The sequence below is a fragment of the Chelonoidis abingdonii genome, chromosome 3 (genome assembly GCF_003597395.2).
Source record: "Chelonoidis abingdonii isolate Lonesome George chromosome 3, CheloAbing_2.0, whole genome shotgun sequence".
In the NCBI taxonomy this organism is placed as follows: Eukaryota; Metazoa; Chordata; order Testudines; family Testudinidae; genus Chelonoidis; species Chelonoidis abingdonii.
In genome coordinates, this window is record NC_133771.1 from 164252138 (window position 1) to 164275696 (window position 23559).

At 46.8% G+C, this 23559-nt stretch overlaps 1 protein-coding gene across 1 annotated transcript in view; it reads left to right on the plus strand.

Moving 5' to 3' along the window:
• The window catches only part of ITPKB (inositol-trisphosphate 3-kinase B), a 108384-nt gene extending 87725 nt beyond the window's left edge, over positions 1 to 20659 (plus strand). The window contains exons 4-7 of the mRNA XM_032798216.2: positions 4895 to 5099; positions 13850 to 13951; positions 15290 to 15361; positions 18612 to 20659. Coding sequence (XP_032654107.1) covers positions 4895 to 5099; positions 13850 to 13951; positions 15290 to 15361; positions 18612 to 18827 — 595 coding nt within the window. The 3' untranslated portion in view covers positions 18828 to 20659. The remainder of the gene's footprint in view (positions 1 to 4894; positions 5100 to 13849; positions 13952 to 15289; positions 15362 to 18611) is intronic.
• Positions 20660 to 23559: the final 2900 nt, after the last annotated feature.

The window sequence follows — 23559 nt, forward strand, 5'->3', positions numbered from 1 at the left end:
CCACTGAAAAGCAGCTCGCGTGCCGCTTTTGGCACGCATATTATAGGTTGCCTACCCCTGTGCTAACTGAAGCCACAGCCCTTCGCCACTTTGTTTTAGGTGAGGTTTTAAAAGAGAGGAGGCTCTGGTAATGTCCTGTCTTGGTTTCTGAAACAGATATAAACTGGCCTAGCAAGGTCCCATGAGAAATAGACATAACCCCCTCTCACATATTCTCTCTAGCACACGCCCCCTTGGGTTCTACTTGAGATGTGGAAGTAAAGCGCCTTTTGAGCCCCACTGCCTGGGCATAGGCAAAACAGGAAGAAAGCATGGCCCATCTGCAGAGAGCTAGTCCTTAGCTACCTAAGAGAACAGCTTTGTTGTAACTGGTCTCTGGATGTGAAATGTTAAAGAGTGAAGGGATACAGCAGGGTTATTTGCTGCATTGTGTCTTGCTGGGGTATCCAATCTGCCATACCAAACTACTTGGACTCTGACAGGATCCCAGTACAAAACAGGATTGAATTGAGACAGTAGCTGGCAGAGAGACTTCCAAAAACCATGCTATAGGGCAGAGGTGGGCAAACTATGGCCTACAGGCCGCATCTGGCCCGCCAGCTATTTTAATCCGGCCCTTGAGTTCCCGCTGGATCTGGGGCTTGCCTTGCTCTGGAGCTTCAGACAGGGAGCAGGGGCACTCCACACAGCTCCTGGAAGCAGCAGCATGACCCCGCTCCGACTCCTATTAGGGCAGCCAGGGGGCTTCGCTCCACATGCTGCCCCCACCCCAAGCACTGCCTCCACAGCTACCATTGGCTGTGAACCACGGCCAATAGGAACTGCAGGGGCAGCGCCTGCAGACGGGGCAGCGTGCAGCAGAGCCACATGGCTGCATCTCCATGTAGGAACCAGAGGGGGGACATGTCACTGCTTTTGGTAAGCGCTGCCCAGAGCCTGCACCCCTGAGCCACCCAACCCCCTGCCGCAGCCCTGATCCCCCACCTGCCCTCCGAACCCCTCAGTCTCAGCCCAGAGCACCCTCCTGTACTCCAAACCCATCATCCCCAGCCCTACCCCAGAGCCTGCACCCCCAGTTGGAGCCCTCCCCCCTACCTGCCCCAGCCCAGAGCCCCCTCCCGCACCCTGTACTCCTCATTTCTGACCCCACCCCAGAGCCCACTCCCCCAGCCAGAGCCCTCACCCCATTCCACACCCCAACCCCAATTTCGTGAGCATTCATGGCCCGCCATACAATTTCTATACCTAGATGTGGCCCTCAGGCCAAAAAGTTTGCCCACCCCTGCTATAGGGAGTGGGATTTCAGAAGGTGATACTTTTTCTCAGTCTGTGTCAAAGCAATTTCCTACCATTGTGTAGATGGCCTTGTTCTGCTATTCTGAAGATGTAAAATCAAGGTTTTGATCCCTTGTAGCTATTAAAGATGTGGTGCAACTTTATGAATAACCTCTGTGTCCTGGCTAGATTCAAATTGTGGTAATTACATTCTGCCTTCCTGAATTCCCACTGCATTTCAACTGGGTGGCTTTCCACCTGCTCTCCTAAACTGTTAAATGGCTGCCCCAGAGCTAGATGCATTTTCACAGGTAGGTTAAATGATTCTTTTAGAATCTTTACTACTTCAAATGGGCTTTGAGGATTATAGCCTGTGAAATACTGATTCATATGTATTTCTAGAGTGAAACTTACTACTGTGGGCAAGGCCTGTGGGTAAGGATGGGGAATCCTTGGAAGATTAAGGCCTGATATCATGAACAAGTCCTCTGTTTGGGAAGCAGCAAATGGTGAAGGTTATTGAATGTCTGCTACTGGAGGAAGGGATAGAATTTGATTTTTATGTATTTATAATTTTGATGGATAATATCACCAATGTGTATTTGTAAGCATTTTTTCTATTGTTAGCTATTTAAATTTTCACAGAGGTGTGAAATTCTGAGGCTGGGAGTAGGGCAAAAATGTAGGTATCAGAAATGATTATTTAATGGTAATAGATATTGAGATACAGAAAGTTCGACCTTCATAACCAATAAAACACAAACTGTCAACATCACACGGCAAAATATGTAAAGTAAAAATCCTTAAATCAGACTTTAGTAAGTTCTCAAGTGGGATTTTTCTTACTTGGCCGAGCTGTAAATTTTGATGATTGTCGATGGAAAGATTTTTTTTGTCAGTTTATGTGTGTGTGTGCGCGCGCACGCGCGCATGCACAGTGAAATTGACGTTTGCTGATAAAAATCAAATCCTTCCAAGCCTACCTATAGAGCACAAATCAGTGCTGTGAACTGTGACAACAGGGCCGTGGTAAAGAGCAGTGGGGATGCCAAACCCTGCACAGAGTTTATTCCTTTGCAGATCTTGTTAGTTCAACAGATGGTGGCAAAAGAGTTTGTTCTGAGAGGGACTTATCCGAAGGCAGGTCATAGCTGTTGCTTGTGACTGAGCAGATGCTATCTCAGCATTTCCACCCTGTCCTAGAGGAGTCTGCCCTTTTCCCACCCGCAGGTTACTCTAGGAAGTGGCAGCTTACATCTGTCTGGAGGCTGACTTAAAACAGCTGTAAGACTTCATTGCCAATCCCCCTGATTTATCACAGTTATCACTGTGAGATGACTGGCCAAAATCCACAGCAAGGGTAATAAACACTCTGTATGTCTGTTCAGAGAACAGGATTTCAGATAAATGGGACCCAGAACAATAAAATCTATGGAAAAGGACATATATGTCCAATGGAGGAACACGCACTCCAGCCCCACCCAGTTGTCTCATTGTTTTCCATTATGAATCGTACAGACCTGTTCAGAGTTACACCTCTTCACTCTGCTCTGTACTTTACAGGAGTGGGAACAAGGTTGTACCTCCTTGATAGTCCAACTGAAACAGACTAACGCCAGATGAACTAAGCTATCTCAAAACAGCTCTGTGTGAAAACATCCTGTTTAATACCCTGTTTGCTGCAGCACACCGTGGTGTGCGGTGAGGGGGCAGGGTCATGTACCAAAAAGAACAAGACAGACTTCAACAAAAGTCAGAGCATGTCAGCTGATTCTCAAAGGGAACATCAGCTGCTGTTAACAGTCAAGTGTCGAGGTGTAGCAACTTCTCTCTCACGCTTTTTGAATTGTGCCAGTTTCCATGGTACATGGTCAGTTGACAGAGCACATTTTGAAAGCTTCATTTAGCTTGGGAGAATAACTCCTTGTTTAGGTTTGCTCAGCATTTCAAACTAGTTATCCAAGACAAACCTTGAGTGATCTGCTCCTAACTTGTTCCAGAGGAGAAGGGTTGAGTCAGAGAGAAAACCTCCCCCTCTTGTTGGTGACACTGATTTGGTGTCTGAGGCTTGAGTGGAAGTTAGGTAGGGCCTTGAAGGTGATTGCAAAAACCTCATGCAGTTGTGCAGTGGCCAGATCAGCGGTCATGGAAAATGATCCTGCTGGCTGCTTTTCTGTATGGGCTGAAGGGGATGTTGTGGGAAGGGCCACAGAAGAGGTTACAGTAACTGGAGTGGTGAGGGCCCAGACAGTTTTAGCTGAAGGCTGATCTTTGGAATGAGGGAGAGGAAGACGTGGCAGGATTTGGACATTGCACCGTGCAGGAGAGGTGCTTACTACCTCGCAGGACAGGTCCGTTGGTGGAGAAAACCTACAACTCTTAAATACCACATCAGTGGCATCCTAAGCTTATCCAGTATTTGTCCAGGACCGAACTTGGTCATCTGTTTCTCTGATATCTTTGACTTGCTTCAGCAAATCCCAATAGAGTCACCACTCTGTTACGTCAACTCTACCTATTGATCAGAAGAAGACACCATCTAATGTCCCAGAGTCCTGTTAGATATTTAGCAGTGAGAGGAGGGTAGCTGTGTTGGAACAGATCTGACAGAGGTGTTACCAGCCTGCTGGGTCTTCAGAGCCCTCTCGCACCTGTCAGGAGGGAACTGTGGGGTCCCAAGGATAGGCAGTGCATGGAAACTAATCTGATTTTAGCCATATTAATTTTGAATCCTGAGTAAATTCAGAATGTCTGAAGTATTTGCAACAGGGTGGAAGCTTGGGGTACTAAACTGTGCAGGGTCAGTTAAACAAGTCTTTATGTAGGTTAATGTCTTCACATTTCTCTATAGGCAGTTACTCCCCGGATATCTTCTGTTATCCCAGGTACTTGCTTTCTGGTGTAAGGACCGTTGCTAACTATGCAGTGCCTGACACAGCAGGGCTCTGATTCTGACTGTAGCCTGTAGGCACTACTGCAGTACAAGTGTCTTGTGTTTCTCTTGGCCCCCTCTGCAAATGGCAGAGCAGCTTCTACTGAGCCAGCCCTTGGAACATGTTATGAATTGGACCACTTTGGGGTAGCGCCTGAATTGTAATGTCTGTCTGTGGGCTGAGCTCTGAATAATGGCAGGTGGGCTGGAAATAAAAAAGCTTTTCTGTGCATGCTGCATTTGCCTTCTGTATCTTCTTTCTTGGTGTAACTGAAGGTAGCTGATGGCCTTTTCTTGTACCTCATCTCAGGTTGCTAATGTTGAATTTTTATTTGTAACACCTGTTCGTGGGTTACGTGGCTGGAGGCTCCTGGGCATGAGAGGCCTCTCTCTATATTTATTGCAACCCCAGGTGTTGGAGGTTCTTGTTCTTTGGAAATTGCCCATACGACACTGCCTCTTTAGGTCTTAGTCCTGTGAGGACCTTGCGTGCCCTCACTTCCAAGTGAAGTCAGTGGGAATTGAAGGCACTTGTACTTCCTGTTACAGACTATATGGGGGGATCAGTCCCTTAGTAAGGACAGCCATCCCTCCTCAGTGCTATTAACATGTTCAGACAGTGACCACAATACCTTGGAATCGTACCACACTCATCAACTGCTAATAATCTTTCCACCTCCTTTGCAGAACGTATTTGGAGGAAGAGCTAACCAAGGCCAGAAAGAAGCCAAGCCTGCGGAAGGACATGTATCAGAAGATGATTGAAGTAGATCCCAATGCCCCGACCGAGGAGGAGAATTCCCTGCATGCAGTAACCAAGCCCCGATACATGCAGTGGAGGGAGACCATTAGTTCTACAGCAACACTGGGATTCAGAATCGAGGGAATAAAGGTGAGGTTGCTTGACCCATCTCTGTGTTATAACACTGGTCATTGGCAGGGTTCCTGGGAAAACCAACCTGGGAGAAATATTAATTTCCCGCAACCGCTATTAGTAGCATGAAGTTTCTGTAGCCAAACTTGATGAAATGTGCACACAGAACGATCTCTCTGAGCCAGGCTCATGGCATTTCAAGATGTTCTGTGCCACCTTATGGCTTCTGAGGGAGAGCCTTGGAAAACTGCTCTTTCCACCCAAAACAGCAGGCAAACTTTGACTAAACTTTTGGGTCCTAACTTGCCCCAATAACAGAGAACTGAGCTCCTTCCAAACTTTAGAGAAATTTCCAAAAAAAAAATTGTGATCCAACTCCGTGACCTGAAAATTCAAAGCAGAATTTGTTTCTGCCCCTTCCCCTTCCAATCTCTGAAGATCTGCCTGTATAAGAGAGGAGTGAAATGTTGTGATCAAGGCACAAGTAAACTGGGAAAAGTCTGCCTGACAAATAAGTCCTCTGTAAAAACTCTGCACATTTTACTCATGTTTCACTGAGTGCCATCATCCTGGGTGACACTCGAGGGCTAGGAACTCTAACTACTGAAAAGCTAGGCCACGTAGCTTTGCCACAGTAGCGCTGTAGCGTATACCCTTCCTATAGTGATGGAAGAGATTTTTTCCATCGATGTCGGTAATCCACCTCCCCAAATAGCAGTAGCTAGATTGACAGAAGAATTCTTCCATCGCCATAGCCGTGTCTATCCTGGGGCTTAGTTCGGCTTAGCTACGGCATTCAGGAGTGAGGATTTTTCACACCCCCGAGTGCCGTAGTTATGCGGACCCAACTTGTAAGTGTAGACCAGGGGCGGGCAAACTTTTTGGCCTGAGGGCCGCATCGGGTTTTGGAAATTGTATGGGGGGGCTGGTTAGGGGAGGGGGGCATGGCCCACCTTCCCCCATTTCTCACCCCCTGACAGCCCACCCCCAGGACCCTGCCCCATGCACCCTCCCCCGCTCCCTGTCCCCTGACTGCCCCTGGAACCCCTGGCCCTGACTGCCCCCCACTGTCCTATCCAACTCCGCCTCCTTTCTGACTGCCACTCCCTGGACCCCTGCACCCCATTTAACCCCCCTGCTCCCCGCTCTCTGACTGCCCCAACCCCTATCCACACTCCCACCCCTTGACCACCACCCTGAACTCCCCTGCCTTCTATCCAACCCTCCCTGCCCCCTTACCGCACTGCCTGGAGCACCAGTGGCTGGCGGCGCTACAGCCACACACCATGCAGCACAGAGCACCAGGTCAGGCCGGGCTCTGCAGCTGTGCTGCCATAGAAGCTCCCAGCCCCACCACCCAGAGCATTGCGCCAGCAGCGAGGCGAGCTGAGGCTGCGGGGAAGGGGGAACAGCGGGGAAGGGGCCGGGAGCTAACCTCCTGGGGCAGGAGGGTCCCGCAGGCTGCCAGTTTGCCCACCTCTGCCCTAGACTAATAGTTCCTGTGTAACATCCTAGGAGTTTAAAGCTGCCCTCTAGAGGCAGCCTGTCTAACTGACTTTGCAGCACTTCTCAGAATGCAGAGGCTGTGATCCTAATTGCATCTATGAAATTAAAACTATAGTAGATTGGGGGAGAGGGGTGGGGAGGAACAAACAAAAGCATGATCCAATCCTTCTAGTACATGAGACTGTCTTTATAATGAAGAGAAGCAAAAGCCTATATGGATCTGAACTTTACCAAAGCTCAGGGTGTCTGTTTTGGTGTCTGGAATTGTCATGCTAAAGTTCTGAGCTGAAATCTTGATCCAAACCAGAATGTGGGTTTTATTTTGTGCCCATCTCAGATTGCAGTATCAAGGCATGATCATGATCAGGGGTCATGGAGATTCCTCTCCCACGTAATGAGATGCTCTGTCTCTTTAAACATGATGGGTAACTCTTGCAAAAGTGCTGAAGGACTTCACTGCAGAATTAATTTAAGTTATCTGTGCTTGAGTTACTTCTCTCAATTTTAGCCTAGCTTGAGTGAGAGCAGCCACACTGCAAAACAGCATGCAAGCTGCTTTGTCCACTCAGGTGCTGCACTCACTCGTGTGAGGGTCTAAGAATTCTGGGGGCTGTCTCACGGTCCTTGGCACTGCAGTAAGCAAAGCCACTCTATGAATTAGCTCCCAGGGAATTGTGGAGGAACTTGTCTGTCCCTTCATGAGGACTGGTGGTTAGAGGAGAGGAATTATGGGAAGGCATTGGAGGACTAGTGGCACATGAGTGGAACTAGCCTTCAGCCACACTACAGGATGGTCGTGTTAGCAACTAATGAGTTCTGCTTTCTCGAGCTGCAGCCTGAGCCCCCTTATGGGCCAGCCAACTTGATTTACAAGCACCACACTCAAGTGAAGGGTTAGTATGTGTGAATGGGGAACAAGTTACAACTTTGCAGTGAAGACAAACCCTAAGTGACTGAGGGTATGTCCACACTACAGCGACACAGCTACAGCACTGCAGCTGTGCCACTGTAGCACCATAGTGTAGATGCGTCCTACCTCAACAGAAGGGGTAGGTAATCAATGTAGGTAATCCACCTCTCCAAAAAGGTGGTAGCTAGGCTAATGGAAGAATTCAACAGTGGGAGTTATGTCACCCTAACTGCATGGCACAGGGCACAAAATTTTTCACAGCCTTTAGCGATGTAGCTAGATTGATCACATTTTTAGGTGTAGATCAGGCCTTAGAAGCCTAAGTCTCATGGTAAGTTAATGGGTCTTAGGCGCTTTCAAACCCTTTACTAGAGATAAACATTGAATAGCGGTAGAACTGAATTAAAATGAAGGAAACCCTGCTTTAAACTGGGGAGAAAGGCATAAGGGATTAAGAGTTCAGCTCCATTAACCAGTGGTCAGATTGATTAAAACAAGCTGAGGTTAAAATAAGTGTTAAGTGGTGGTTAAAATGAGTAGTGGCACTTGCTGCAGCTGACATCCACACCCCAGCTGCTCCTTCAGTACTCTGTGGAGATCCTCCTAGTAACAGCCCCATTTCCTAACACTCTTTGATCAGCAGGGAAATGGCTGACGTAGAGATTACTTGTATTGTCATTAGTCATTGGATTTAAAACTCAGTCAACATTCTCACAGCTGCTGTTTCAGGCTGTCTGCATAACTGGGCAGACGTCACTGGATCCATTTACATTAGGGAGGGCTTCGCAACCACAAGATTGAGAGACTTGGAAAGTGCGGGGCTAAATGCAAGCGTACATTCTGGTGCAAAGTGAGTGCCCCATTGAAAAGCACCTTCTTACTGAACTGCTGTCACTGGACCACTTCAACCCATGCTCCAGCAAATGTGTTTCCTTGGACAAACGCTGAGCAATGAAGGTGATCCCACTGTGAGAAGAGGACGCCTTTCTGAGGTTGAATCAATGCAACAAGATTCATGACTAGCGGGTGGTATTGCATTTGTATCTGTCTGTGTCATTCACGGACTGACTGAAAGGGGCTAAAGAAAGAATAATCATTTTTTTCAGCATGGTTGGTGTGCTGCAACATAGCCGCCTTCCTGAGAGGCCTCCACCAGTGGCTACCTTCCCCTTAAAAAACCTTTGTCATCTGGCCATAATCCACACTCCTTCATCTGTTGCACCAGTTCTGACCACTGCTCAGTTTTCCCCTTCCCCTCCAGTTCTGTTGGAGGCTAATTCTTAACTGACACCTTACTGAGAACTGTCCCATTTCACTGACTTTCTGAGCCCTCTTCACAACACCACTAAATCCCCTCCTCTTTGCTCTCTCCACCCAGTGAGACAGTTCCCTATATCAGCCCTTAATCTGAACAACCCTTCACCCATTTCCATTGCTGTAACTGTCACTGTCTAGCTGGTACACGTTATGAAACTAAAACTAAAAAGTAGCTGGATCAGTTAGGACTAAATCTTGCATATGGTGATTTGTCTGTTGCTTCTCTCTGTCCTCATGCTAAGATTAAGTGTATTTATCTGTTGAAAGTTTTCTGGGCTGCATGCTTGGTTTAACGGATTGTATATAGGGATACCACAAAGGGATGGACTCATCTATTGAGTCTTTTGCCTCTAATTACTGTAATTCTCCTTAAATCCCTCAGTTCCTAGATTCCTCCCACCCCTAATCTAGAGAAATGACATTCACTTTGGTTACTGGCATAGATCTTTCCCCCTGCCTATAAGTTGAAGTTTTACACAGAGCAAATGTTGCTGAATTGTATTACTTTGCTTGCTTCATAGCCAGATAAGCATCCCCTGCTGAGAACAGGCATTCAGTATCTTGAAGCTGCTATTGAAGCCTCAAGGGGAAACTTAGGAAAGTTTTATTGAGAGACGGTTCTTGGTTTTTCCTTCCCTACTTTCTCACTATGGACATCTTCCTGGAAAAACAGGATTGTCTGGAGTAATTGACCCTGTAAATTGTCTGTAGTGGAGATCTTGATACAGAGGATCTTGTGCTACAGGTACCGATAGGCAGAGTGTTGTGGGGTGGAGCAAGAGACTTGCATGAAGAGAGCCTTAGTGAATGTATCAAGTTTCAACAGGAGGGCAATGGAGTCTAGTAGGCAGACCGCAAGACTGGGACTTGGGAACCCAGTTCCTGTCCCATTCCTAGCTCCATCCCCAGCTTGCTGGGTGACCGTGAGTAAGTCACTTACCCACTCTGCATCTCTTTGTCTGGACAATGGGGACAGTGGTGCTTTCCTGCATTGAAAAGGCTGGGAATCCCAGATTTTATCAAAATAATCAGGGTAAAAATCAAGATGGATCCCATTTCTACTGGTAGTTAAAACTACCCTGAGGCATCAGTCACTCTCAGAAGTATATGCCATGCACAGTGCACTGCTGTACTGATGTATACACATTTATATAGTCACACAAACTCCATTGACTTAACTTCCTTAGGCTCCTGAAAATTCCACCCAAACACCCTTCAGGAAAGAACCTGACAACCTGATCTTGCTGACTGCAAGTTCTAGAATTCCATAGAAGAAACAAGTTAGCCTTGATGCTAAAGTTACCATAGGCTAAAACTGGTGCTAAAGTGGGGGTGGTGGCAGGGAATGCCCAGTTGCTATGACCGTCAACCAGCCCTACATTTCTTCTTTGTAAAGGTTAACTCCCTGGGGCTAGAACACCTGTAAATGTCAAGTCTATGGAAAACACCACAGCACTGCCTTGCAGCTCAGGGAAAACTTCAAGAGGGGAATAATTATAAGTGCAGCACTTTATAAATATTCTAGCTGGCTTTCCTGAAACTGAGCTAATACCTTATCTCAAAGCCCATCCACTCTTTCATTTATTTATAGCTCCACGTAAGACTCCACTCATAACCATATACCTCCCTTCTTGAATGCTTTGTGCAAGACTGTACTGCAGTTTACATGTGAAACTAGTGTGATAGCCCTTCTCCAGGTTGGTATCTGTCATCTCCAAGGGGCAGGGTCGGGGGAGGTTTCCATATGACTGATGACTGATGCATAGCAGCCAGGGAACTCTCCCTCTGGACAAGAAGAAGGATTAAGTTCCTGAGCAAGCAAACCTCCTCTGAAGGTACTTCCCCACTCTCTGAGAGCACACATTCTGTCAGCACAGCTTCTCTGATCTTGGCCACCTGCAACGGTGCACAGGCCCTGAGATGATCTCAGGCTGTCATGTCCCAAAGCACTTAGGACTTTGTGCATTATAAATGGCTCCCAATTGCACTCACACAAACAGTAGTTTTCCTGCACAGGTGTAACGTCTCACAGATCCACTCCACTGAGCATACTTTAGCAAGCAAGATTGTTCATCATCTTTAGTTGTAGGTTTTAGTATTGCTTAAGTCAGTTTACATAATATGCATACTCTTGGGTTACATTTGCATATCATTTGCTGACTAAATTTGGCACACTGATTTACATGATCAGTCTACTCGCCCCCATAATTCATGCATTGTATACAAACATATTTCACCTTCCATTTCTTTGGGAATGGTGCTCAGTTGATTACTTAGAACGCCCCGGGAAGGCTTTATAAAGATGTCTAAAGCTACAGGACAGGATATTCATTGTACTCTGTTCCTTCCCTCATCCTCTGATCCAGTTCTTCATTCTTACTTCATCTTCCTCAGCATAACAGGATGTCTTTCCGGCTCCCATCCGTTGTGGGCAAACAAGTCATCCTTCATGGAGCACTAGACTATGGAAACAAAGCTGTGTGTATAGGACACACTTTAAAACTAGCCTCTACAGCCAGGAAGTGCGGGTCCCAAAGGGAATTCTGATTACCCAATGGTTTATAGAATCTGGACAAACAATGAAAGAACCCGATCTATGCTCGTCATTTATAGAGCGCCTGAGGCTCTCAAAGTGACTTAGCGTCACAGTAGCTTTCTTAATTTGTTTGTGAGACTCTTCATCCCCATTTTGTAGATAAGGGACGGAAGGAGAGTTAGGTTTAGAGACTTGGCAAAGATCCCATAGAAAGTCTGTAGAAGAGCAGGAATGGAACCCCAATCTTTTAACTTCCAGTTGTTTGCATACTTCCTTCCCTAAGACCTTTGGGAACAGAATAATAGGAGAAGAGAGCCTTTTGGGGACAAAGTTCTACCGGGAAGTGTGCTGTAATCCTACATCTGATGCAGACATGTAAGGGTATTGTGCTGATCCACTATTGGTGCCTGACATCTGACAATTGCCTTGCTGTCAGACTGGCACTCCATGTGTCTGTGCTGCCTGGTAGCCTGTAAGCTCCTTGGAGCAGAGGCTTCTTGCTATTTCTGTCGTGCTGTGCACAGAGCTCCATTAAATGGAGCACTTAACCATGGCTAACTCTAATCCTGGGATGCATTCATGTTGTTCTTGGGCTGTGTCTGCATAAACCTTTTCTCTTCAAATTTCCCACCATTGCTATTGATAGAATAACAGAAATGTAGGGCTGGAAAGGACCTCGAGATGCCATCTAGTCAGCCCCCTGCATGGAGGCAGAACCTAGTATATTGAGACCATCCCTCAAAAGTGCTTGTCCAGCTTGTTCTTAGAAGCCTTCAGTGATGAGGATTCCATAATCTCAATAGACTAGCTCAGCCATGGGTGCCCCACAGCCACCTCACTTAGAACAGGCCTATATGACCGAATGAGAAACATGCTGGCAATCTGTCTACCTCCTACCACTGTGGAGCTGCACCATTCATAGCAATGGTGAGAAATTTAAGGAAAAACACTTCCCTCTTCACTGCATTGGACTTTGTTTAAGTCAAGGGTAAAAGCTGGAGATGCATATTCATGACCACTGTGTCTTTTTTTTTCTTGCAACTCCTTTTATTGCCTGCTCTGTGGCTTTTGGGAGGAGAGAAGGTATTTAATGATAGACCTGACCTGACTCTTCAACCCATGGTCAACCTACATAGGTCATAAGCCTCCAGTGTGGACTTTTGTCTGACAATGACACTTAAAGAAATCTTTCCAGGGCAGATTCTAACATCCTTGCTTGTGTGGAGTAGCTGACTTCAAGGGGACCCTTCCTGGAGCGAAGTACCGCTCGCTGCCAAGTGATGAGAATCTGGCCTTGAGCCATGTGGCTGTTTCCTCTGCTGAGCAGGAGCAGATGAAAGCGGGCCAGTTCATCTGAGTCCCTTCTAGGGCTAGACTGGGTGCAGTCTGAGCAGATGAGATGTTCAGGTAGCCATGCTGCTCAGCTGGAGTGGGAGGGAAGAGTGTACACAGCTTGCTGAGTTTTTACATTGTACGTATCAGTCCTTGAACACAGAGGTGATCATAAACAGCTGACAGGCAGGTTTTTTATGACTCTTGGCCATTATCAATGGGCTGGGGACCCGGGTCTCCTGCAGACCCACTGTTTTTTGTGGTTTTCAGTAGGGAGTAAAGCAGGTATTGCCCAGGACCTATGAGTGAGCTGCTGCAGCCTGCATTATGCCTTCCCACCCAAAAGGTGCCCTAGTGTTTCAAATCAGACTGGCTACCCAGGGATTTTTGTGTCCCCTTCTGGGAAATGTCTACCTTTTCCTTCCTTCCATCTTCAGATGTTTTCTAGCATAACTTTAATGCTTGCTTCTTCTTGAAGCAAGAATACAATAGCAGGCAGCCGCTGGCTATTAGACATTCTGGTCAGAGAAAGCGGAGAGAAGGAATTCGGGAGCTACATAGCAAAAAATGAGTGGTACTTACTTCTAGAACCTGCACTTGGGGTTAGTCAGTGCTATGGTCCCCGGACGGTAACTTGCCTATGTCATTAGTGGCCTTGGTAAGTCTCTGTGACACTGGGGAGCTGCTGCTCAGATTCCTTATTAAGTAATGGGCTGGCTGCAAGAGCTGAACAGCAGGTCAGTATGTCTGCTGACCTCTTCAGTAAGGCAAACAGTCACTATATCTGACCCTTCCTAAGCAGAGGACTATTGTGCCCTACAGAATAGAGCGGTAGACTGGGCTTTGGGAGACGTAGGTCAAATCTTGGCTTTGGCCCTATTGGGTGACTTCTCAGTGCCTCTATTTTCCCATCTGTAAAATAGGGATAATGATATTTACCTCCCTCTGTAAAGCACTTTGAGCTGAAAAGCGCTATGGAAGAATAGGTATTATTTATTATTATTTCATGGCACTTACTTGAATCTTGACTACCTGTCCCCTTGCCCTCAAGGAGGCCAGTCTGCACTCTGGTTCATGACATGCCAAGCAGTGTTTCAAACACAAGTCACCTCCTCCAACTGCCCGCTCTCATGACAATGTGTCTGGGTTACTGTCTCCCTTTTTAAGAAAGAAGATGGCACAGTGAACCGGGATTTCAAGAAGACAAGAACAAAGGAACAGGTCACAGAGGCCTTCAGAGAATTCACTAAAGGAAACCGTAACATTCTGGTGAGTCAGCAGTTGCGTTAGGACAACATTGTCCAAATGCCTGCCAAGTGCGAGAGTGGACTCCTTCCTCCTCTAGGCTCTTGCTTTGGTGATGTATTGCCTAATGCCAAGGACCACAGAATTAACCTTGCCGCTGCTGTGCCGGCCTATTGGAAAATAGCACCAGAAGGGCAAAGTAGAGACCACTTCCTAGCCTGGAGAAGGTGCAGGGGTAAGCAGAGGCTAGGAGAGAACACTTTATTAGCTGTAATGGCAACACTCAGACTTTGCACTAGGCAACCTGATTATATCAGGCAGCTGGTAGGATTATGAAACCATTCACTGCCGGAGGACAGACACGGAAGGGTAGGCTGGTTGGCTAAACGAGGGGAGGGGAAGTCTGCTGTAGAGATGGAGAAGAGGCTGCAGGCATGGGATGTGAGGAACAAGCTCCCATCAGTAGTGGCTGGGGCTGGTGAAGAAAGGCCGGACCTTTCCATTTGTTTCTTACTTCTGATCTCTGGCTGCTTGGCTGGAGAAAGATTTCCTTCCTATACTGTGAGCTGCCTCATAAGGCAGGCTGTAAGGGTGCCCAGTGTCCCTGCCAGCCAGGGGCATTGGAGAGGGGACAATCTTGTCTGTAGCTGTCCCTCTCCTGGGCCTGAGTGCTGCAAACCCATGTATCCTGCATATGCCAAATGGTGCTGCTGCGTGTTGCTAGGTGAACTAGCTGTTTAGCTGTAAATGTTTTACATAGACTGGGTGAAATATACAATTTGATAAACTAGCTCCATTTTAAGCCCTACCATATGAAGCCTATTAGCGAATGACTCTAAATGGCCTGGCTCTTAGCGCTGCTGACTGCAAACCTGCCTGTTTACTTTGACATTAGCTAACTGGGGTTTATTCTTGGTTCTGTGAATGACCCTGCCCAGCTCTGGTTTGGCCAAATTGCTCCTATGTACACAGGCGAACTTGAAGTTCTTTCAAACCCCTTTGACACTGTTTAAGGCTTGGGCTAATGAGAGGTGAATCTAATCAGTCAAACTGCTAACCTCCTGAAGTCCACCCCTCTGCAATCTCCCACCAGAGACAGAGTTTGAGCAGTTGTTTTGACTCCGCTTAGAAGAGGGGCTGGCAGCATGGTTAGCCAGTACTGTATGTATTAGAATATTTATAATTTAGCCTACTTTTTGGATTAGACCAGGAACAAGGGGATTAGCAAGGGGACTTTGAAGAATTCCAGGAATTCACCATGTTACTAATCTAACACGCCCCTCTCTAGGTCTTGCTACTGACTTGCTTGAAAAGACTTAAACTTGTAGTGGTACTTATAGCTTATTTTCTTTATCATTCCAGAACGGTTACCTTAATCGGTTGAAGGGGATTCGTGACACCCTGGAAACATCGCCATTCTTTAAATGCCACGAGGTAGAACTTGCCTTTCTCTCTTGAGACGATGCTTAGCTAGATCTGTGTGGGTACTGTGTAGCTTCTGTCCAAGAAAGGGATATTGTCAGTGTTAAAACTCATGCATTTCTAAAACTTGAGTTTATTCTCAAATGTGTATTTTCATAGATTTGTCTGCTTAATACCTGCAGGGAGATCATATGAGCTACGACTTTGATGTAACCTTTTCACATCTGACACTAAGTGAAAGATACCTTTAAATTGTATGACCATCAATTTTTATTAGTCCAGGAGCTCATGTTTAAATGTTTGTTCAGAATCTTTTTGCTTATATGTGACTTCATGAATATTCCTGGCTATTCTATCATAGAGAATATAATATGATATCTCTGTGCTAAAGTCTACGTAAGTGCAAGTTCCAGATAATGGTTGGCTTCCAGCATCATGAGCTATTTAAACACGGTTCCAGATGCCTGAAAGGATGCTGGGAGAGTATCTCAAAACAGCACTTATAGAGCTTGCTGGCAAGAGCTGGTCAGGGGTCTTCTGTCAGAATGATTTTTTGTCAGAAATAGTTTCCATATTTTTCCCTACACGTTTTTGCACCTGAATCACAATTCTCAGGGCAATTGAAGTGTTTAAATTACTTGAAACAAAGAGTTTTGGGTCAGTTCAACAAACCAAAATTAAATATTTAGATTACAGCAATGTCAGGTTTTTTTTTTGTTTGTTTGTTTTTTGAGCCAATGTTGAAACAAAACCTTTTGACATTTCCAAATGGAAATCTTTTGGAATTTTCATTTCAGAGGAAACTTCAAAATAACAATCTGGTTTGGGACTAAAATAAATATTGAAAAGTCAGCATTTTCCATGGGCTTTTTCGGAACCCAGTTACCAAAGAGATGAAACTGAAGCACTTATGCAAGAATAGCTTCTTTAAAGGGAAACTGGTGCTTCAGGGCAAAGGGAGGCTATGAGAGTGGAAAGGAGTGCTGCTGATGTGCATTGATTCCCAGATCCGTCTGTCTCTGGGAAAGCTCCAATGCACTGAGGGGAGAAAGCCTCCTCACAAATGTAAATTCATAACAACTTGTGCAAACTCTACGTGCTTCCATTTAAAAACTTTTTTTCTATAGGCAGACCTAAAATGGGTAATGCTTCAAACATGGTAGCACTTCTGTTTGAAATGCTGACATTGGTTGAATTCTTCTCGAGCTGCATCACTGTTCTTTCCTGGGGATTGCTTCAGGGGACATGCTAGGCTCCAGCACTCCCCCCACCCCCCACTGCTGTCTTAAACTGGTGATTAATAGGGAACATCTTCTGACCAGTCTGGTGACTGGTCAGATGGTCTTGTTAGTTTAATTTCTCCTGTTGGGATCCCTTCCAGCTAACAAATTTCTCTTCAGTCCCTTTCGTGGTTCAAGAACGGCTTCCTACAATTGTCGGAGTCTTTCTCTGCTAGCTTCCAAGTCTCATCTGCATTCCCTGTCTCTTATTCGAGGGGCTAGCTGAAGGTGCCCACTTTCACTGCTCCTGTAGGGGTTGCGCTAGCCGTTGCTACCATGAATAGCAATAGTGCAAGTCAGTATAGAGTCCATCAAACTACTGCACTTATGGGAGACACATTATTATGGTCCTGACTCTGTAAAATGTTTCTGTTTGGGAAGCTTTCTTGAGTGTTTTCCTGAATTGAGGCCTCTGCACCCACTGAATTCTTTTTTAACTGGGGAAGCAGAAGCTATGTGAGGCAAAACTATGCAGTGAGGATTATGAAATGTGATCCTGGCGTCCATATGCACAGCTGAAACACAGTATTGATGTAAAAACAGATTCAAACCCAGCACTGGGTCAGAACCTTGGGGAATACCTTAGGCAGACCAGGCAGTGGGATCTGAAAATCCGCATACCTGGGCTGTCTTGGCCCAGTAGGGGAAGCAAATATCACAGGCTCTTCAGAGGTGCTGAGTACCCACAGCTCCCACTGGAGTCAGTGAGCTCTATGGGTATTCTGGAAATAAGGCCAGGTATTAAAGGAAGGAGAAGTGCAGAGGGGGCCCTTCCTCTGCATGAGTTTGTTTGAGCTCTGTTCCACCTCCTCCTTGGCTGGTCTGGTAGGGATTCCCCCAGGAGGGGAAGCTCCAGCAGGATTACCTTCTTCAGGCAGGCTTTCTTAAAGTAACACACAGCCAAATTCTACACACGGATGCTCTCCCAAACTCCTGTTGGATTCAGTGGGAGAGGTGCACGCACACACGCTGAGGACAGACAGAATTTGATTGTCCAAAGGCTTATCAGAATGTGAAACAGCCCATTGTAGTAGTGGCAGCAGCTCACAGAAGGGAGGTCTGTTACCCTACTGTCCTGTAACTTATCCGGATAGACTTACAGAGGCCACAAGGCTTGGTGAAACCTTTCCCAATGTCTTTTCTAAGTGTTACTAGATGAAGCATCAGTCAGGGAGGGGACATTTTGTCCATGCATAACTTATATTCAAGAACTTAAGCACAATTGCTGAGGCGATGTTTGTATATTATAGGATACAGCCCCAGCAAGTGTAGCTTAATTCCAGACACTGATCATCCATAAAGAACTTGGGCTGTGGAGAGCCTTATTCTAAATGCTGGTGCAAAGGGCTTGGCTATGCAGGGACTCCCCAAAATTAAGACAAATGCAAGTATGATGTTAATGGGCGTAAGTGAAGGCACATGAATTCCTGAGTGGATGCTCTTGTTTAAAGTGGCCTGCATTTGCTGTAGCTTTATCCTCCTTTGAAGACTCTAGAAATAGGAAGATTAAGGTCCAGTAAGGCCACTTTACTTCTGAATGGCAGCGTTCATTCAGTGGTTTTGTGTGCTTTAACTGATGTGCATTAACCTCATATCTTTAGTCTTAACTTCCCTGAGTGTCCCCATGAAGACAAGCTCTATGTCTTCTCCCTGCCAGGAACCCCCACTTGGCTTCTGAAGTTGCAGCTGCAATTTTATACGCCCAAAGTTTCATGCTCCTCTCTTTGGCAAAGCTGCTTGCATGCACAAAATCTGTGACTTGTGAGTAAATCCAGTAGTTTACATTTCTGATTTGCATGTGCAAATACAGCTGGTGTGCACAAATCCAAGTTTTTGCACATGCAAAAACTCAAGCGTAAAATATTGCAGGTGCAGTTTTAGATAATGGGAGTGTGATGACGGCAAAAGCAGCTATATCCTGACTGGCATATAGGTCTGTTTAAAACTGGAAGCATGAATACTGGTGTCTTTTCTCTCTGCAGGTAATTGGGAGCTCCCTCCTCTTCATTCATGACCAAAAGGAACAGGCCAAAGTCTGGATGATCGACTTTGGGAAAACTACACCACTGCCAGAGGGACAATTCCTCCAGCACAACGTGCCGTGGGTGGAAGGGAACAGAGAGGACGGCTACCTCTGGGGGCTGGACAACCTTATTGAGATCCTAATGGAATTGTCACAGAGCGAGGACCTGCATTAAAGCCATATGTCCAACTCCACCACTACCCAGCATCCTGCCCCTCAAACTGACTCTTCTGAACTGCACTACAAGACACTTTCCAACGCCCCCCCAGCCCATGTTAAAGCTATAACTTCCCTATTTAAGGTGGTTTTTAGTTTTTGTACATATGTAGATCACCTGCCAGAACAAATGCTGAACTTGAAACCTTAGCTTTGCTCAATAGATGGGAGCAGATCGTGTTGCTCGTTGCGGGCACCTGAGCAGCGAGCAGCTGTGGTCTGGTTGGCTAGGCAAACACATGCTCTTTCCATAGCATTTCTGGCTCTTAGTCAATCTCTTTTGAACAAGAACGTACGTAGTGACCAGTTGTGCAACTGACGCACCCTCCAGTTGAACGAAGATGGTGTCCGAACCCTGAGTTCTGTTGCTTCTGAACTGTGTAATTAAAGCCCTTCCAACTAAGTGAATGACAGAATTTATTCAGCTGTAAGGATCATCTGTCCTCTAGTGGCTGGTGTTGGTAACACACCATCCTCAAAGCAGTCAAGGCTTCATAGCTTTTAGATTGCCATTTTAAGTGTCTTAGGGTTTATGGAATAAGGAAGACACAGATTCTGGAGAAGGTGAAGGCAGGGATACCAGATTGGGAGCGGCTTAGTTACATTTAATAACATCCTTCGTCCGAGGAAGCTAGAGGTTTGGAATCCTTAGGAGATCTAGGTTTCTCTCTCTTCGAGCAACCTTGTTATCCACTGGTGATTGTTCCGTTATTTTCGAGTGGCCATTGGAATTGCAAAGTCTGTTCTTGTCAATAACCAAGTGTGATGTGACTGTGGCTCTTACTAACCTATTTGGTGCTGGATGATGAGCTTCCCTCTAAGCACTGAGGTGGGCTGGCGTTGTCAGCTGTAGATGTTTACCATGGGCCTGTCTTCAAATTGAAATCACCTTTGAGCAACTTAGCAGTAGGGCAGTGTGCTGGCACGTGAAGATCTGAGACTGATGCTCAGACCTCCTAGGCCAGCACTGACTGGGAATACTGTGGAACCTATAGTCTGAACCAAGACAACAAAGAAGAGATTTCTCTTCTGTCTCCAGCGATCCTGCTCCCATTATAGGAGCAACTTCCAGCCCTCCTAACCTGGGATGGTGGCCTACCATGTGGCTTGAAGCCTCAGATGAGGCTGAAAGAGAGTGAAAGTGGCTATAGGGACCATTATGAAACTTTAAAAAGGCCTCAATGTTGGTGGATATCTCCTAGCAATAATCAAGTAAGCTGTCCTCTGCGCTGTGTAAGGCTAATACTGCTAAGTGTGCAGAAGGGGATGGGAACCCCTGGTAAATCTGGGTCAGAAAGGAGTTCACAAGGGGAGTGGTCTCCATTATTTTTCAATGCCTTTGAGCATCTTTTGTAGTATCCTTGTTACAAGCCCTTATGATTGGCAAATGCCAGGCATACTTATGGGTTCTTGTAGAACCAGTCCTGGCTACATCTCAAACAGAATTGCATTAACTGATCTAAAAGGTTTATTTCATATGCAGGGCCGGCTCCAGGCACCAGCCAAGCAAGCTCGTGCTTGGGGCAGCAGATTCTACGGGGCGACATTTCACCCAATCCTAGGGTGGCACGGCCATGGTTTGTTTTGTTTTTTTGTTTGCCAATCCGGCTGCCCTGTAGGGGGCGGCGGCGCAGAGGAGGGGAGCGCCCTGCAGCAAACTCGGCAGGGCAGCCTGCGTCCTTCCCTCCCCCCAACCGGAGCGGTGCAGAGCCCTCCAGGCAGGCGGTGCAGCAGTTGGGGTCACATGGCGAGTGCCCCGCTGAAGCGCTGGCCGCCCTCCTTCTCCCTCTCCTCCCCCTCCCCTTCGCTAGCTGGGGCTCGTCTGCAGCGCAGGGAATTCCCCCTGCACCTTGGCTCTGGCCGCGCCGCAGGTTTTTTCCCCCCCCCCCCCCGTGCTTTGCCACTCTGGACGCACCGTGTTTTTTTTTTAACCCTGCTTTGCCGCTCCAGCCGCCCCCCTCCCTGTTTTTGCTTGGGGCGGCAAAAAAGCCAGAGCCAACCCTGTTCATATGTGCAAACAACCTACCCCTAGTGGTGTGCGTTTGAGAGCTCTTATATCTACAGCAGTATATGGAGGGGGTATGGGCAGGGAGGCAGCTCTCAAGATTATTGCCTCAGTTTTACTGGGTAAGACACAGGGATTTAAGGCAACCCTCCCTCCCACACACACCTTCCTTGTTACCCACGTAGCTGACTAAATCCTGCTCTGGTTTTCACAAATAGTTCCCTAATCTGCTCTACCTAAATTAGATGTAGACATGGCCTTTCTGTTTCAAGGCTTGTGAAAACAATCAGTTCTCTATTTAGGGTGGAGGCTCATTTTTAACTTCCTGGAACGTTTGAACTAAGCAGCATGCTTGCAGCAGAGTTAGCTTGCTAAAGGTCAGATATTGACGTGGGAGGGGAAGGCTGTTGGTGCCTCTTGGTCTTCCTGGAGAGCTTGGAGTTCTCCAGAACTTAGGACATAAGGACAGTATTGAGCTTGGATCATGAACAATCCTGCAGCTTTTTCTCCATGAATAATACAAGCTAGCTAGGAGTCTGGCAGAAGTTATGAACCTTTCTCTCCCCCCACCCCCCAACTCTGAAAGACCATTGTCTCATCTCTTTCCCTGGTAGTGATGCTATCAGCCTGTTCTGCAATAGTTAGATGGGTGCAACTTTCCTTTGTCAGGAAGGTACCCTCACTGTGGCACTAGGTGTGTGTGTGTGTGGCGGGGAGAGGGTGCAACTTGGTCATCCGTTGTTCCCCAGCCATGCACAAATCTCTCTTATGGAGATTAAAATCACGTCAGACTTTCTCAGTTCATATCTCACCAGGCACAGGTCTGTAGTTCTGAGCGTACGGTTGTAAATGGTTGCACTGTTCAGCTTTTTGCCCAGGTTTCCTATGCTGCTTAGAGTTGCCCCTGTGGAAGTGCCTTACGAACTTGCCCCTATTCCATTAGTGTCATGGAAAAGGTTTTTAAGTTATATTTATTTTCATTCCTTTTTAATTGCACAAAACACTACGACTTAATGCATGGATTTTTTTTTTTTTTTTTTTTTTTTTTAAAACAACCCTGTATTTTTAGTTTTTAAAATGTCCTTTTCCAGCTTTGGGGAAAGGGCTTTAAGCAGCAGCCTAGATATGTACCAGTTTTAGCTGTAGTTTAGCTTTGCATTGCTCCTGTATATGTATATTATTTTAAAGTCTGTTTTGTAAACTCAATTCCTTGCTTTGTGGCTTCAAAAGAAGCAGGTTGTTTCCCCGGATGTCTTATGCCTTCCTGGAGTCTGGAACTGTTGCTGTGAGGTATTCCTCGCCCCCTTCCCTCGGTCACTGGGTGATGCAGAGTAAATCTGAACTGTACTGAAACACCAACGCACAGTGGCTGTAAAGAGCCTATAACTTCCAAATAAAGGCATATGAAAACCAGCCATGTTTGTTTGCAAAGGGCGTGCTCATTCCAGGTCATCAAACCTTGGAGTAACTCATGGGTCGGGACCTGTCCTGCGGTGAGCACCCGCTCATTAAGGACTTGATTCTGTTCCTGGATACACCAGAATCAGGAGTAACACTGGGTGTAAGTAAGAGGAGCACTGGACCCTAAACTGGGGGATGGAGAAGAGCTTACATTAAAGGGAAATCAGACTTCATCTGGGAGGCAAACCAAAGCCAAACCTGTAGAGATCTTGGCTGCCAGATGTCTGGGTTGTGGGGATTAGAGCTTTCATTCGCCCACAGTCAGGGACAATGGCTACTGCACTCACAACCTCCCAGCATGGTTTGTCTGGAAAAATCCTAATCAAAGAAACTGCCACTCGAGCTGTTTCCCAAAGTGTTGCGGCTCCTGTCAATCCCCTCTTTATACCCTTGTCTCTGATCTCTGCTTTGGACAAGGAGAAACCATGGATAACCAAGCGCTCCTTTGTAGACCACATATTCTAACATGTTCACATCTGTCTGTCCTCTCACTTCCCCTCTGTACATACACACACACAACCCATTTGCAGTAAGTAATGAGACAAAGTTCCTCCTCTACCTTGGTGGGTCCTGTGCTTATTGGTAGATTTGCTCACCTCAGTGATCTTCCCCACAGGCTGGGTCAACTTCTCCTGTGTCTGATCAGGAATTGGGAGGTTTGGGGGGAACCCAGGCCCACCCTCTACTCTGGGTTCCAGCCCAGGGCCCTGTGGATTGCAGCTGTCTATAGAGCCTCCTGTAACAGCTGCATGACAGCTACAACTCCCTGGGCTAGTTCCCCATGGCCTCCTCCAAACACCTTCTTTATCCTCACCACAGGACCTTCCTCCTGGTGTCTGATAACGCTTGTACTCCTTAGTCCTCCAGCAGCACCCTCTCTCACTCTCAGCTCCTTGTGCCTCTTGCTCCCAGCTCCTCACACACACTTCCTCTCCTCTGGCTCCTCCCCTGCCTGACTGGAGTGAGCTCTTTTTAAACCCAGGTGCCCTGATTAGCCTGCCTTGATTGGCTGCAGGTGATCTAATCAGCCTGTCTGCCTTAATTGGTTCTAGCAGGTTCCTGATTACTCTAGTGCAGCCCCTGCTCTGGTCCCTCAGGGAACAGAATCCCCCTGCTTCTCCTGGGGCCAGGAGAGCTCCTCTCCCTTCGACCGCTCCGCTGTAGAGGAAGGAGGGAGAGGGCTGCTGCTGCTGCTGCTGTTCCTGCTGGGCGCTGGGCCCTCGCT